The sequence below is a fragment of the Pantherophis guttatus genome, chromosome 2 (genome assembly GCF_059756535.1).
Source record: "Pantherophis guttatus breed Tessera chromosome 2, ASM5975653v1, whole genome shotgun sequence".
In the NCBI taxonomy this organism is placed as follows: Eukaryota; Metazoa; Chordata; class Lepidosauria; order Squamata; family Colubridae; genus Pantherophis; species Pantherophis guttatus.
The window spans coordinates 89,469,385-89,485,982 of record NC_142064.1 but is presented as its reverse complement, the minus strand read 5'-3'; the positions used below and the strand labels follow the sequence as shown (position 1 = coordinate 89,485,982).

The 16,598-nt window shown below is 41.9% G+C and overlaps 1 protein-coding gene and 1 long non-coding RNA gene across 5 annotated transcripts in view; one reads left to right on the top strand and one right to left on the bottom strand.

The window, feature by feature from the left end:
* The window catches only part of LOC132710322 (uncharacterized), a 60,423-nt gene extending 53,908 nt beyond the window's left edge, over nucleotides 1-6,515 (bottom strand). For both annotated transcript variants that reach the window (XR_015732306.1, XR_015732307.1), the window contains exon 1: nucleotides 6,427-6,515. This is a non-coding gene — a long non-coding RNA (uncharacterized LOC132710322). The remainder of the gene's footprint in view (nucleotides 1-6,426) is intronic.
* A 1,158-nt stretch (nucleotides 6,516-7,673) lies between these two features.
* Nucleotides 7,674-15,224, top strand: LOC132711452 (uncharacterized). Of its 3 annotated transcripts, XM_087886367.1 has the most exons (12): nucleotides 7,674-7,859; nucleotides 9,158-9,223; nucleotides 9,521-11,762; nucleotides 12,066-12,142; nucleotides 12,351-12,423; nucleotides 12,586-12,659; nucleotides 12,938-13,000; nucleotides 13,095-13,159; nucleotides 13,300-13,372; nucleotides 13,582-13,725; nucleotides 14,069-14,357; nucleotides 14,733-15,224. In XM_087886367.1, the coding sequence occupies exons 3-7, from the start codon at nucleotides 11,601-11,603 to the stop codon at nucleotides 12,975-12,977; spliced, it is 426 nt and encodes a 141-aa protein (XP_087742493.1). In that variant the 5' UTR covers nucleotides 7,674-7,859; nucleotides 9,158-9,223; nucleotides 9,521-11,600; the 3' UTR covers nucleotides 12,978-13,000; nucleotides 13,095-13,159; nucleotides 13,300-13,372; nucleotides 13,582-13,725; nucleotides 14,069-14,357; nucleotides 14,733-15,224. The 3 variants fall into 3 exon arrangements, with proteins under 3 accessions (XP_087742493.1, XP_087742492.1, XP_087742494.1); XM_087886366.1 differs by having other exon boundaries at nucleotides 12,586-13,159; XM_087886368.1 differs by lacking the exons at nucleotides 7,674-7,859; nucleotides 9,158-9,223 and having other exon boundaries at nucleotides 10,179-11,762; nucleotides 12,938-13,159.
* Nucleotides 15,225-16,598: the final 1,374 nt, after the last annotated feature.

The following is a 16,598-nucleotide window of genomic DNA, read 5'->3' as shown; positions in this document are numbered from 1 at the left end:
GGTCTACTCATTTGTTTTCTTTTAACACTGATCAGCTGTAGGGCGGCCCTTTGAAGCCCCGCGGCAAGAATTTAAACAGTTTTTTTCCCTCTAGCCATTAGCTGGGAATCAGGAGGCAGCAATAGATTGGGAGTGGGCGGGGTAAGCGACCGGCGACCGGCGATCCAACAGAGGCAGAGGGTGAGGGTGAGTGAAGGCGTGGGGGGACCGAGAGAGGGCTTTGGTGACCCCTGTGAAATGGCCGTTCGACCCCCAAAGGGGTCACGAACCCCAGGTTGAGAACCGCTGCTCCAGAGGCTGACAGCAGAGAGGCAGAGGAAGAAGAAAAGCCGTTCCTAGTGCATGCATGAGAAGAGCTGCAAGAAGGCACGAGCAGCTAAAGCAAAAAGGATGACTCGGGAGTAGGGCCAAGAGATGATTGGCCTCTCCCATAAGGCTTAAAAGACCAGCAACGGCTCTTAGGCTCTTTGTCAAAAAGCAACGTTGATAGATTTGTTTCTTGTCTTGCTGCATATATTTCTTGTCGCCATCTTCTGCTTCTGAACTTTTGCCAAGAAAAGCCTTTGGCAGGTTGCCTAATAAGACCAAGGTTGGTGATAAGGCTGAAGAATTGTGTTATGAAGAATTGGTCTTAAATTAGTTTGGACTACCCTGAGAATGAGTTAATTCTCATCTGTTCTAATAAAGTCTGTTTGTTTATCAGTTTGGGTCTGATAATACTTACTTGGGCCTGGGTCACAACAGGTATGGAGATGGAGGGCAGAATCACCCCCACCTAAAAAGCCCTGCATGGAGCTGCTTTCCCCTGGAATGGATGTCTTTTTGTTGTTTTTTCTAGCTACGTTTGTTTTTCACTGCTGTATGAGAGACAGTGTAATAGTACTGTTACCATATGCAATTGAACATGCTATAGGACCGTGATGGCGAACCTATGGCACGCGTGCCACAGGTGGCACATGGAACCATATCTTGGGCATGCCAGCGTGCCCTAGTTTAGCTCCAGCGCGCATGCGCGCACTGGCCAGCTGATTTTCAGGCCTTGGGGAAGGCCATTTTCTACCTCCCCAGGTTCCTAGAAAGGCTCTGGAGCCTGGGGAGGTTGAAAAACATCATTTTCTGTTCCAACGGAAGTTGAGAAATGGGACCTCCGGGAGGGTGGGGAAGGCCGTTTTCGCCCTCCCCAGGCTCCTAGAAATCTCTGCAGCCCTGGGAGGGCCCACCATGCCAAAAGAGGGCGGAATACAGGGGGGGTCGTGCACACATGCGTGCGGGTGGGGCGCATTGAAATGTGACTGATGGCACACACATGCGCAACGCCTCCACACTCCCCCCACTTTTGGGACATGATGGCAAAAAGGTTCGCCATCACTGCTATAGGATATCTTACTTGAGTAGGGGGCTGGACTAGAAGACCTCCAAGATCTCTTCCAGCTCTATTCTGGTTGATTGATGGATTGATTGAAGTAGCCCAGTTGTTATGAGAAATTGGCTTCTCCATTACTTTTGCTTGCCAGAAAGACGCAAAAGCCGATCACATGACCCTGGGAGACTGCAACCCTCATAAAGAGGAGTCAGTTGCCCAGAGGAACAGAAAGAAACATTGAATAGACCAATCTCCAAAACCAAATTTGGAATGGCAATGAAAAAACAAAAAAATAATAAATCCCCAGGCCCCGATGGATTACCGATAGAACTATATAAAAATATGATAGAACAGACTGGAGAATTTATGTTAGAAATATTTAATGAAGTATTGCAAGGGACAAAAACACCCAAATCCTGGTCAGAAGCTCTAATTACATTGATTCATAAGGAGGATTCAGATCCACAACTAATACAAAATTACAGACCTATCTCTCTACTGAATTCCGATTATAAATTATTTATGTCAATTATTGCGGATAGTCTAAAAGTGATTCTGAACAAACACATACATTTGGACCAAAGTGGTTTTCTCCCAGGACGGCAAATCAAAAATAATACACGGGTGATAGTAGATATATTAGAGTATTATGAGGTACATGCAGAGAAACAATTTTCACTGGTTTTCCTTGATGCGCAAAAGGCCTTTGACAATTTGAACTGGAACTTCATGACACAATTAATACAGAAATTGGACTATGGACAAAAAGTTGGACAAATGATTGGGAAAATTTATTCAACACAGACCGCAAAGGCATTGGTTAATCAGGATATGACAAAAGGCTTTGAAATAGCAAAAGGAGTAAGACAAGGCTGCCCACTCTCCCCACTTCTTTTTATTCTACCACTGGAGCCATTTTTAAATAAAATTAGGGAAGATAAGGAAATAAAGGGCCTGAGAATTAAAAGTGAGGAATACAAAGTCCAGGCATATGCAGACGATATGGTCTTTATAATTGAGGAACCTTTAGAATCTGGCCCCAAACTGATTAGAAAAATAGAAGAATTTGGTGAAGTAGCAGGGTTAAAAATTAATAAGAATAAATCGAAATTACTAACTAAAAAGCTTACAAAAAACCAGGAGACAGAATTAGAAAGGATTATGAATATCCAAGCAACAAAAAAAATTAAATATTTGGGAATCTGGTTCACGGCAAGAAGTTCCTCAATTAAAAAAGAAAACTACGATAAATTAACTGAGCAAATTAGGAAAGATTTGGAAAACTGGACAAAGTTGCAGATTTCATGGATGGGAAGAGTGGCAGTAATAAAAATGAATATCTTGCCCAAAATGTTATTCCTCTTCCAGACTATTCCGATAAAAATGGGGAAGAATTTTTTCGACTTATTAAATAGATTGACTACAAATTTTATTTGGCAAGGAAAGAAGCCTAGAATTAGGTTAAAAGTATTACAAGATACCAGAGAGAGCGAGGAGAAACCGCCCTCCCAGATTGGGAGACCTACTATCAAACAGCAGGATTAGTTTGGATAAAGGAGTGGATGGAATTGGAAAATGCAAAGTGCAAATGGGGGGCTCACGAATTGGAATTTATAAAGAATTACCCCCTAAAATGCTGAAAACTAGAAAAGAATTTGGCTCTCTTGTTAAGGAATTACAAAATTTACAGATACCATTTCGGTGGGACGCCCCAGTTGGTATAATTTTCAGATACAAGGGAGAAAGATATCGCTTGAATACCGTGGAGAAGGCACAGCACATTTACACTACTATTCTTAAGGAAAGAACACCATCTCCACGTACATCTACAGTTTTGGAGATTAAGGAGAGTGAAGAGAAGCAACCTCAACGAGAACTGCAAGAACAGTCTAAGCAGGAATTAGAGGAAATGCAAGGCGCAGAAGGAGGTTTTCTGGATGAGCCTTTGCTGGAATCTTCTCCAATCTTGGACCCGGTTCAGATGATTGAAGTTAAGGATCAACGTATAACTCGAGCTCAATCTAAGTTACTTAAACAAAAGCAACAACAACAACAGGAAAGACAAGATAAGAAGGCAGTTAAGAGTACTGCACAAGAGACTGGAGCCATGGGGGGAGCGAGATCGAATCTTTCGGATGATCTTCGATTATTCTGCTCTTTGCTTCAGAAAGATGAAGATGATGTTTAAGTGTTTATCTTGGAATGTTAACGGGTTGAATTCAGCACAGAAAAGGAAGAAATTATTTACATATTTGAAACAATTTAATAATGATATAATTTGTTTACAAGAAATGCATATCACAACTCAAGATCAAAAATATTTGATAAACTCCAAACTAGGAACACATTTTATATCTTCAACTTCGCAAAAAAAGAATGGTGTGGTTATTTATGTAAATAAAAAGTTAACAGCTAAAGTTATAGAAGCAGATGAAGATGGTAGGTTTGTAGCAATTGAATTGCTTACAGCAAATGGTCAAATTCTTTTGATTGGAATTTATGCTCCCAATCAACAACAGGACTATTTCTATAAGATGTTACATACTAAAATACTGCAATGGGACTACAGATCTATTTTAATTATGGGAGACTGGAATGGAGTAATTGATTCTAAATTAGATAAAAAGAGTTTGGCAAAGTCTAGGATCAGATTACCACAGACCTTTTTTGATATGAAAGAAGATATGGAACTAAAAGATGTTTGGAGAATACATAATCCAAAAGAATTGGACTACACTTTTTTTTCTGACAGACACAGATCCTTCTCTAGGATTGATTTTATTTTGTTGACAGATGACTTACTTGTCAAGACAAAAAGAACAAAGATTTTTCCAAGAACTTTGACTGACCATAGCCCAGTATGGATAGAAATTGAGATGGATAAGGTTGAGAGACGTTCTTGGAGATTAAATGAGAACTTGTTTAGATACGAAAAAAATACAACAGAACTTAAAAAGCATTTGAAAGAATTTTTTGAAATAAATTTGAATAAAGGTACCCCAATTGAAATTGTGTGGGACGCAAGTAAAGCTTATATGAGAGGGGTACTTATCTACATGAACTCTAAACATAGACTGTTTCGACAAAAGAAAAGATCTGAATTGGAAACAGAAATAAAGAATAAAGAACAGTTACTTATTAAAAATCCAACAGATGAAAGAATATGTAGTGCTATAAAACTTCTGAAAGACCAATTTCAAATGCTTATGGCGGAACAAGTTGCAACAAATTTACAATATGCGAAGTATAATACATTTTGTAACGCTAATAAACCGGGCAGATGGTTGGCTTACACATTGAGGAAAAAACAAAGTATACGGACTATTGATAGTATTGATATTGGAGGGAAAGAAATCTTTCAACAAAAATTAATTAAAGAAGCTTTTGTGGACTATTATACCAAATTATATGCCAAAGAGGAGGTGCAGAATGGACTTATAGAAAAATATTTAAACGATAAAAGAGTTACAAAAATTACTGATCAACAAAAGGAAAGAATGAATTATCCTATAACAGAGGAGGAGATAATAGTAGCAATTAAACAGTTAAAAACAGCCAAAGCTCCTGGCACGGATGGTTTGACCGCAGTGTATTACAAAACTTTGCAAGCTGAAATGGTGGAACAACTTAGAGATTTATTTTGCAATATTCAACAAGGGGGTAAAATACCCCCATCATGGACAACAGCTTACATATCTTTGATACCAAAAGAACAAATCGGTCCTAAAAAACCAGAGAACTATCGACCAATATCTCTTTTGAATACAGATTATAAAATCTATGCGAAAGTATTAGCCAACAGGTTGATGCCAGTAATCCAAAAGGTGATTCATGATGATCAAGCGGGATTTATCGAGGGCAGATACATGAAGGATAATGTAAGGCAAGTAATAGATTTATTGGAATATCTTGAGAAGAATAAACAGATTCCTGCAGTGCTGGTCTTTTTGGATGCAGAGAAGGCCTTTGATAGAGTGGATTGGAATTTTCTACTAAAGACTTTAAAAAAGATGGACTTTGGGGATCAATTTATACAGGCGATTTCAGCAATTTATCAAGAGCAAAAGGCACAGATCATTATTAATGGAAGTTTGACAACAGAGTTTAAAATTGAAAAAGGAACAAGACAGGGATGTCCGTTATCCCCACTTTTATTTATTTTAATACTAGAAGTCTTGCTAAATACAATACGGGACTCTAATATCTTGAAAGGTATAATGATTAGGCAAGAGGATTACAGAATAAAGGCATTTGCAGATGATCTGGTTGTTACCCTATCACAACCAATGGAATCAATAATCCTGATGAAGGACATTATACAAGACTATGGTAAAGTTTCAGGTTTTAGACTGAATCCAAAAAAGACTAAAATGATAGCTAAAAACATGACACATGTGGCCAAAACTGGAGATAATATTCCAAAATATGTTGTTACTAAAGCAATGTGGTATGTATCTTCTTCCATTTTCTGATCTCTACAACACCCTCCCCGCACACCCCCAGGCATTAAAACGTGGCTTTTTCCCCTCCTCTTGGGACAGGATGTTTCCCAGTGCATGTGGTATATGAGCTTCCTCTGGTGTGATCCGTTTTTTGGTTGTTGATGATGCCGATAATATTTCAATGATTAATTTTAATTATTGCTTACTGCCCAAATTCATATGTCATATGGGTGGCTATATACATTGAAATAAGTAAGGTTGTATTGATTATCTAGTGATAACTTCCAAGTTACCAGCATTTTTCAAGTTTCCCATATCTCAGCTGCCACTCAAGCACTTCTCTAGGCCATGGACCACAGTAACCGACCTTCTCAAATATTCTATACTAAGGATATGTTGTCAAAATGAAATACAATAACGCAAGAATGAATCCTCCTGTTTCCGGAGGCTGAACAGACAGGGAATGCATAAATACAGAAGAGATGTTAGATTTTTAAGAGACACCAGACCTATTATTTTAATCAGTGTAATCTGCTGTTCCTATTGCCATATGATCAGAACAGCAAGAGCAAGAGTTCAATAGGTCTCTCACTAACCAATTATGGAAAACATGCTACTTGCCATTTCCACAATTCTTCTCAAAAAGTCCATTCACTGGGTAAATCCACCGCATTTGACGACTGAGCTGCAACTGTTTTACCATAATGTCCTGCAAAACAGAGAAAGGCACAATAAAAAGGAAAGTCTAAGAGGTCATTTAATATGATGAGATAATTAAATGAAGTGCTAATATCTTTAGCTCTTTCCCGCCTTCATTAAGCTGTTGTTTTAGTAGAGTGTATTGAAAGGAAACTAAAAACCTAGCAAAATTATACTGTGTGTTATCCAGCATCTCTCTCTCTCTCTCTCAATTTATGTATTAGAACTGCCAGTTCTCAAATATCCACTGGTTTCTCTACCCAGATAGTTTGTAAAAGTTAAGATGGGATTGTGGGTGGGGGCTGTGGGAGTTCTGCACTACAGCTTGGTGAAACTACTATTTCCTCTTTTCATCAAAACTGAATGGTGAATCTTTCCCTGCATTTAGAAGCAGTAAATGTAAAAGTTTGGCCTGTCAGGGGAACAAAATGCAAAGGCTTGTTATTACTCAGCAGCAAAGCAGAAAAGAAAGGGAAACTAAACAGGATGAGGAAAAATTATGTGCCAAGGCAATTTAGGCAGGGATTAGCATTAGAATTCAGAAACAGCAAACAGTGTTTAAACTCACACAAAATGGGGGTCCTACATCAAATTGTAGATCAGATCATGACCGGCTGTAAACTGAGGCCATATATGGTATGCGATTTTTAAAATATAAATGATGCTTCGCTTCAATGGTTAAATGGCCTAGAGATTGGTATTTGAACATAGATCTAACGTATTTGTGTTTTCTTAATGTACATGAAATGTGTGTGTATATATACACGCTATGTATGTATGCATATGCCACAGGCTAAAGAAATAAAATTTGCTCCCAAATGGCAAATATCCAGAGTAACCATTCCTTCCTGTTGCCTTGCCTTGTTTAGCCCTAGTATTTTATCACCATCATAATCCTATTCATAGTTATTTGTGGGCTCTGGGGTTTGTGTGTCTGTGTCCACTGCAATAAAGTGTGCAAACCATTGAAAACACTGGCTGTCTCAGCCTGAGGGGAACTACAGGAGGACCAACAGCAGGGACTGCAGACCTCTCTCATCTCAGGCCTGATTTTGAGGCCCTGGGTTGGGAAAGGAGGAGGCCATTTCCTGTGGCCCAGAAATTCAGTGAGTGCTGACTGGATCTTAGGACCATCAATCAAAGGACAGTAACAGTGGGTTCCTCCTCCTGGTTTGTATTCTTTCTTCCTGGAGGGAAGAGAAGTGAGAAATTTGGGAGCTGGGAGTGGAAGGACAGATGGGAGGAAGGTCTGGAGTCTTAGCCCTAGGAAAAATATTCAGAGTGATAGAGGTGCTTCTCAACTTACGACCACAATTGAGGCCAAACTTTCTGTTGTTAAGTGAGACATTTGTTAAGTGAGTTTTGCCCCATTTTGCTACCTTTCTTGCCACTGTTCTTAAGTGAATCACTGTAGGTGATGTTACTAACAATGGTTGTTAAGTGAATCTGGCTTCTGTATTTATTCTGCTTTTCAAACGGTTGCAAAAGGTGATCACATGATCTTGGGACACAGCAATGGTCGTAAGTATGAATCAGTTGCCAAACATCTGAATTTTGGTTACACGATCAAGGGACTGCTACAAAGGTCGTGAATTTGAAAAGTGGTCATAAGTCTCTTTTTTCAGTGCCATTGTAACTTTCAACAGTCACTAAATGAACTCTTGTAAATCAACAACTACTTGTCCTATGTCTACCTAATCCTGTTTCCAAACTTTCCTTTGAAATTTCTCTAATCACTTCACAACTCTGAAGCCCATCCTTCAGGAATGGAGTCAAAAGGATAACAATTTATTCCTGTTTTGGCATCATATCAAAGTTAGATATTTTTATAAATTCATAGAGGATACAAGGACAACATTTAAAAATGAAAAAAAAAAAGTGAGCAAATTCTCCCATTGCAGGAAGAAAAAAAAGTAATAACTATATGAAATGATAGACATTTTAGAAGTAAACCTGCAAACTGGGATTTGAAAGAAAATAAGACTTTGTTCTGTTTCTGTGAAGCATGTGAATTCATATATTTCATTGTATCTGAAGTACAAGTAAAGCTGGTTACTTTGAACCGGGTGTCTATTTGTTTTGTTGGTTGTTTGTTTGTTCCTACTGTATGATATTTGGAAATTTAAAATAGAAAATAATTGCTAATAGCAAGTCCATTCATAAAGAAAGAAGAAATGTCTCTATTTATTAGGGGAATGAATGCTTCAAAATTTATTTAGAAAACATTTAAGTACAGTGTCTCTTTCCTGGTCTTTAAAAATGTGAACTTTTTTCTCTTTGAGCTCGAAGTCACATTATCAGTAATGATAGTCCTCAGTTTAAGACTGCAATTGAGCCCTGAATTACAGCCATACATTGCTGCAGTGGTGAATCGAGGCATGATGTGACTGGACCCAAATCTTCAACATTTTTACAATAGTTGTTAAGCAAATGCTGTAGTCATTAAGCAAATTTTGAAGTCATTAAGTGAATGCCAGGATGCTGCAAACAGTAACAAAGGTAAGGCAATTGCAAAGCATCCAAATGAGGTTGTTAGTTTGCCAGATCAGCCTAGCGAATTCAAGGACAGCCCCTTGGATTCATGGTGATATCTTGCAGAGAACTTTGATTTGTACATTAAAATGAACAATTGTCACCTTCTTCTTTTGCTCAGGTCTGACAAGGCACAGAAACATGGTGAGCAGCAGGGAGGCATGGAGTCACATCTTCATTTCCAGGGGTAAGGATGGTTCTGCAACATGGCCAGTGGAGTTCATGCATGAAAACCAGGTGGGGGAAGGGAGGAATTCTCACCTGGAAGAGCCCCTTGGATTTGTGGAAAGATCTTGATGGCTTGGAGGGGAAAATACTGGGAAATATTAAGGAAGAGCCATTTTCAGCCACTTCCTGTTGGCCAAATTTTCCACAATCTGCTGTTTCTTTACTCTCTGGAATGCAGCCCTTCCCTCCTGGGGAAGACAATGTTACACCACATGCAGAGAACTTTGATTTACATCTTCCAATAAAATGCTTTCAGGTTTCGATAGGTGTTCGTGCCGCTGTAAGGAGCCCCAGGAACCAAGATGTGATGTCCATTCATGATCTGTGGAGGTATGTGTTCTGAAGCCCCCAAGAAGGCAGCTACACTAAAGCCCTCTCTCCCCGGGAGGCCAGACGCCTGCACTGTCAGATAGGAGGCTGCATGGCTGTCTCACCTGGCAGGCCCCTCACTCGCCTGCCCTCCCCACAGGCCCCTCACTCACTTGCCCAGCAGGCCACTTGCCCACCCAGCTGGCCAGCTGTTGGGAGGTTGCTCGCCTGGCTGGGAGGCCAGGTGGACAAATCAGAAGAGGAGTCTGAAGTGCAATCCAGCAGTGACAGCAACGCCCCAGATAACATGTAAGTGACCCTGGGCTCTGAGCTTGGTACATTCAAGCGAAATCCATAGGGTTAGGGTTAAATCATGTCTGTGTAAATCTACATTCCTAAACCTTCATCATGATAACGTGCAATGAGAATTTTTGAGCTGCAGCCAGAGCAATTTCTCTACCTGGGAGTTTAAAGGCTTTGCAGAATTCGGTGATCCCAGTTCAGCCCAGATCCCAGTTCAGTCAAACTTTGAAGCACCAGGAGAAAGTTGCCACCAGAAAGCATCCTGCTTTCTTCTGCCTGCTCCAAGTGGCCTTACTTAGAATAGAATAGAGCTGGAAGGGATCTTGGAGGTCTTCTAGTCCAGTCCCCTGATAAAGCAGGAGAACCTATACCATCTCAGTCAAATGTCTGTCTAGTCTCTTCTTAAAAACCTCCAGTGATGGAACATCCACAATTCCTGGAGGCAAGCTGCCCACTGGTTAATTGTCCTCACTGTTAGGAACTTTGATTAGTTTCCAACCATTATTTCTTGTCCTGCCCTCTGGTGCTTTGGAGAATAATTTGAGCCTTTCTTCTTTGTAGCAATCTCTCCAATATGGAAATACTCAGGGGTGGGATTCAGCTGGTTCGGACCAGTTCAGGCTAACAGGATGATAACTTTATATCTGGTTCGCCGAACTGGTAGTTGCAAGGACTGAGTGCCCCCCCCCCCAGGAGTCTCCAAGTGACCCGTTTTGGATGCCAGGTAAGTGCAGGGCCCACGCAGAGCCTCTGAGAGGGCAAAAACCGGGCTTTCCGGAAGTCAGGAAATGGGCCCGTTTCCGGCCTCCAGAGGGCCTCCGGAGCCCAGGGGAGGCCATTTTCGCCCTCCCAGAGGCTCGAAGAAAACCTCCACTGGAGGTCCCACCTCTTCACAACTGTGGAGACCTCCACTGAGTCGGTAAGGTGTGAACATCTCCTCACCATGCTAATGGCAGAAGCCCTGTCTCTGCAGATGTATTGATATGCCAACAGACAGAATATTTGCATTGTTATTTCAGGATCCATTGGAAGAATTCTTTCCATTAGAGAGCCCTAAAGGTGTGGACAGTCTCTGTCCATCAAGGTAGGTAGCACCTCGGAGGGAGAAGACCCCTAATGGTTCAAAAGGGGCTTTCATTCCACATTTCACTTTCTTCCTCTGGACTGAAAAGTTGGAAGACAACGCCATGGAAGAGGGGCTCTCTCCTAAACCCCTAATGGGGATTAAACACGTTCCTCAGAGGTAAGTGGGTTTTGGCAATGGGGACAATGGAGGCCATGCTGTAGATCCTGATGAGGAAGGGGAGAGATTGTGTGATATAGCCTCATAAGCTTAAGGCTTGCAAAGGTGTCCTTGCTATTCAGAACACAAGGCCTGAATGCACCCTTAGACATCTTTTTTTTTTTATTATTGAAAAGTTTTACAAAAAGTTTACATATTTCCCCCCCCCTTCCCTACCTCAACCTCCCCCCTCCCCCCTTCCCTTCCCAGAACAAATTACAGGGTATAAACTTCAACAATCATAATCAATCCTAATCTAAACAATTATGACATTTCACATCTCTTGTTTCTTCAATTCCCTAATTACCCGCCTAGCTTTATTACTTAAAGACACACTAAATATCTATATAATCATTCATAACCTATCTGCAATTTCTTATTCCGATATTTATTTTGAATATAATCTATCCAGCCTGAATGCACCCTTAGACATCTTATTGAGATGCAGAGAGGTTTGTATTTGTCCTCCATATTGTCATTTTCAGGATTCACTGACAGTCCTGGTAGGATCATCACCTTGAAGAACCTTCTCAATGAGGAGTCAGAGGGAAGCTGGGAGCAGGATGCAGAGGCTTCGGCGGCCAGTGTTTCTTCCAGTCCATGGGTAAGTAAGACAAAGTGTTTTCTGTTGGGGAGGGAGGGATGCCCTCTATTCAGTTCTTCGAAACTGAGTGAACTGTGCTGGAGTGCAGTGGGCTCTGGAGCCAGTGCAGAGCTGCCTAGTCTTCTGTTGGGCAGTAAATATGGCAGTACCAATAGCAACAGCTAATTTGGTCATGGCTGTCAGAAGGCTTTTCAAAGTAACTGTGGCCATCTCAGCAGCCAAGGACCTGGCAGTAGGAGAAAAAGTTGCGCTTCCAACTCTTCTTACTGGCTCAAGTCTATTTCTCTTCTCTTCTATTCACAGCACATCTGGAAAAGATGTTCAGCACTTTTCTGCTGCATCAAAGGTGACTTGGAGGACCTTCCTATGCCTCCTGACAGGTACTACCACCTTCTCCTTAAACCCTGGGCATGGTGGGGCACCATTGATGACCGTAAGAGAATCTTTAAGAGCCTCTCCACAAGATGGCTTCTTGTCCAGAAGGGGCTTGTGGGAGCAAAAGATGGGCAGGTTGACTGGTCGGTCTTAGAAAGGGAAGGCTGAGGTAGATGGATGTTCTTTGACATGTCACCTTCTTCTTTTGCTCAGGTCTGACAAGGCACAGGAACATGGTGAGCAGCAGGGCTGCTCCCCCCATGGAGACACATCTTCATTCAGAGGGGTAAGGACGATTTTGCAACATGCCCAGTAGAGATTCATGCCTCAAAACTGGGTGGGGGAACCTGATCATCCTAGCGAATTCAAGAAGAGCCCGTTGGATTCATGGTGTTATCTTGCAGAGAACTTTGATTTATACATTCAAATGAACAATTATTACTTTCAGGTTTTGATAGGTGTTTGTGCCAACACCCGGAACTCCAGGAAGGAAGATATCAGGCCAGCTCTCATTTTAATGAGGTTAGTGTTCTCAGCTGAGGGATTTTGAAGCCCCCAAGAAGGCAGCTACACTGAAGCTCTAAAGAGGACTAGAAGAAAGGTTTGTAGAGAGGACTAGAAGAAAGGTTTGTAGAGAGGCGGCATCTCTACACTCTACTTCTGTTTCTGCTAAAGGAAAAGTGGCACAGGGCAACCTCATTGGCAGGCCAGCTGGCAGGCCTCTTAAAGCCTCCACCTGGTTTACTCTTAAAAAAGGCTTATGGCTATTTTTGATAATTGGCCATTCATTCTCTCCCCAGAAATGTCAAGATAGAGAATGGAGGTTACGTCTCTCCATAATTTTGGACAGCTCCATTGAATCAGTAAGGCCTGGACATCTCCTCACCATGCTAATGGCCCTTTCTCTGTGGATTTGTTGATATGCCCACAGACAGAATCTTTTCATTTTTATCTCAGGTTCCATTGGAAGAATCCCTTCCATTAGAAAGCCCGAAAGATCTGGAGGGTCCCTTTCCGTCAAGGTAGGTAGCACTGTGTAGGGAGAAGACCCTTGCTGGTTCATAAGAGGCTCAAAAGATGGACAGGCTGAGTGACTCATCTTGGAAAAGAGAAGCTGAGCTAGCTTGATTCCTTAAACATCTCATCTTCTTCCTCTGGGCAGGACTCTAATGGGGGAAGACCAAGACACAGAAGAGGAGCTCTCTCCCAATGGGGAGAAAACAACTTTCTCAGATGTAAGAAGATTTGGGTAATGAGGCCGATGGAGGCCATACCATAACTCCTTATGTCAGAGGGGAGAAATTGTGTGATATTTCCTTGTAAGCTTAAGGCTTGCAAAGGCTTTCTAACTGTTGGCACATAGGGGTTGTATGCACCCTATGCTTTAGCCATCTTATTGAGATGCAAAGAGCTTTGGATTTAGTTTGCATACTGTCATTTGCAGGATTCTATGACATTCCTGGTGGGCTCCAGGATCAGCAGCCTGGAGGATGTGGACTCCCTTTCTGACCTTCTGGATGAGGAGTCTGAGGGAAGCTGGGAGGATGCTGCAGCGGCTTCTGATGCTAGCAATTCCTCCAGTCCATGGGTAAGAAAGACAAAGTGTTTTCTGTTGGGGAGGGATGGAGGTCCTCTATTCACTTCTCCTAAACTGTCCTGTCACATGAAAAGATATACTTAAATATTTACAAAATGTGAGGGAGTGTATTAACTTCTGTGATATACTGTATGCTGGAGTGCTCTGGGCGCTGGAGCAAGATGATACCTAGTCCTTGGGACAACATATTTAGACTAACTATATGGACCCAAGTTCTGCTGTGATTGGTTCTTTTACTGCAAAGCAGCAGACTGCTGTCCTCAATGGATGTGACCCACCTGCCTTTTGCTTTTGCTTTTTCCACATCATCCTTTGCTGCACCGTCTGCTTCCAGGCAGGACTTAAATACGGAGAGAATAGAAAGCCTACTTTTCTGGTGATGGGTGAGCTGAGATTGAGGATTCTTCCAACTCTGGAGATGTATCCAGCAACAGAAGCATTGTTCTGGTTGGGGATCCAAATTCAATAGGCCCTATTTTAGGAATGCCGAGTTTCTTTTGCCCCGATGCCTAAAGAGGAACTATTGTCATTCACGGGATTCTCCCAAAGAAGTGGAAGTCACCCTAGAAGATCTCAGCAGCCTGGAAGAGGACTCCCTGGACTCCACTCTCTAATTCAAAGAGGTATCTATTTCAGGTTCTTCATGGATCACCGCATTGTCATGTCGAAAACTCTTGTGCAACTCAATGAAGCAATGAGCCATGCTGTGCAGGGTTACCCAAGACAGACAGTTCATAGTGGAGGGTCCTAACACAAGGTGACCCAGTGGAGAAGGAAGTGGCAACCCTCTCCAGTATCCTTACTAAGAAAACCCAATGAAAGGTATCAAAAGGCTACAAGCTATGATGCCAGAAAATGACCCCCTCAGATTGGAAGATGCCTAATATGCTAACTGGGAAGATCAGAGGGGAATTAGAAGAAACTGCAGAAAGAGCAAAGTGTTTGTACTTTTATAGAAAGTGTGTGGTACTAATAATACCCTTTGATTCCTCCCACAGATGCTTCCCCTGATGCCTATCCACATGTCAGCTTGGAGGAGGATGAACCAGCTTCAGGGACATCAGGAGATGAATTGGTCAATGCAAGTGGTTGGATTGGAGGACCCCCAAGGTTCCTTCCAACTCTGTTACTCTATCTGCATATAGATAGATAGCTTCAGGAAAGGAAAGTACGGAGACAGAGGATGGAATTACCTCCAATGGTGAATCCCCTTCAGCAGCTGCTCCCCCCCCCCCCAAGGAAATTTCTTTTGACTGTCTGAATTCTGTTGACTTACTAAAAGGTCTTGAGATCCTGGCTTTTACCTTCAGGCACTGTTAATGGTTCCCTGAATAGAAAAAAAAAATTGAGGGGTCGTTGGTTATGTGATGTTAGATCAATTTTCAAATTGGCTTTATTTTATGTTTTTTTAAAATATTATTTTATCTACATTTTTGTTAACTGCTTGAAATTAAGAGGGATAAATCAATAAAGTTGCTCATTGACAACCATTATTTTCCCTTTGCTACATTTGACGACCTTTCTTGCCCCAGTTGATGAGTGAATCACTGCAGCTGTTATATTGGTAACACAGTTGTAAAGAGAATCTGGCTTCCCCATTGCTCTTGCTTGCCAGAAATTTGCAAAAGCTGAACACATGACTCTAGGATACTCAACCATCATAAATATGAATCAGTCACTATTATGATCATAAATCAAGGACAACGTCAAGCTAAGAATAGAAGAACTGCAATTTTAGCTTATCTGACAAGGGGGCAGAAGGCTCAAAGTAAAGTTTTGCAACATGGCTGCTGGGCAGGTCATACCTGAAGTCTGATTGGGGATGGGGAGATAATCTCTCCTGGGGAGCCTGGCTAAGCTGGCAACCTCAAGAAGAAGAGCCCCTTGGATTGCTGGAAAGACCTTTGCGGCTTGCAGTGGAAGGTGACGCCATTTGCAGAGCCTTTCCAGGTAATTCTCACTTCCATCGGTGTCCCTGGCACAATTAAGGGGTTGCACCTCTGAACCTCCTCCTGATGCTTCACCCCTCTCTTGGGTTGAGTGGCACTTTGTATAAAGAGTTCAGGGCCCCTTAAATGGTATGGGAGTAGGAACGTATTTTCAGAGGAAAAATTGCAGACTACAGGAACCAGGAGCACTACTCAGATGACACTGAGGAGACAGATAAACCTCCAAGTGCTTCAACGACCTTCTAAAAGGGTGCAAATGACCAGCTGTCTGCAAGGAATATAAATCCTTCCCTTCCCTGTCAGAGCTGAAGAAGCTTCTTGGATGAGAAGCGAAATGCCTTCAAAAGAAAAATAAAACAAAAGTCCAGTCGCGTCCATGAAAAATCACCTTTGGGACAACCATGACTTGGATAACTGAGAATCTCTACAAACTTTTAGCCCTTTAAATAAAAAAAATCTGAAAATGTATATTAGCAAAAAGAAAGGATATTTTCTTCTAAGCAGACAAGATTGGGACCCAATGACAGGTGAGCAAGAGATGCCAGGCTGTACTGGCACAAAGGGTACAGGAAGGTCAAATTGCCCAAGAGGACCATCAGAGAAGCAGGTTGGGTTCCAGGGCCTCTTGAAGAGAAGAAGGAGGGGGAGACATGAGAGCAGTCTTCCAATATTTGCAGGGAATAGGGAGTGGGAAGGGGGTGTTGATTCTTCATGCTGAAGGAAGAACATGAAGGAGAGGGTGGGGAAGCTCATCAGAGAGAGATCCAACTGTGGAAATAAGGAGGAATTTCCTTCCTTGGGCAGGGGGTTGAAGTCCCTTCCACTCTAGAACTCTAGGATTTCCTCTGTACTTTCTGCCACAATGATTGTGCTTCTCTGTTGCTCATGAACAGACAACTGTCAGAGTATGAATAT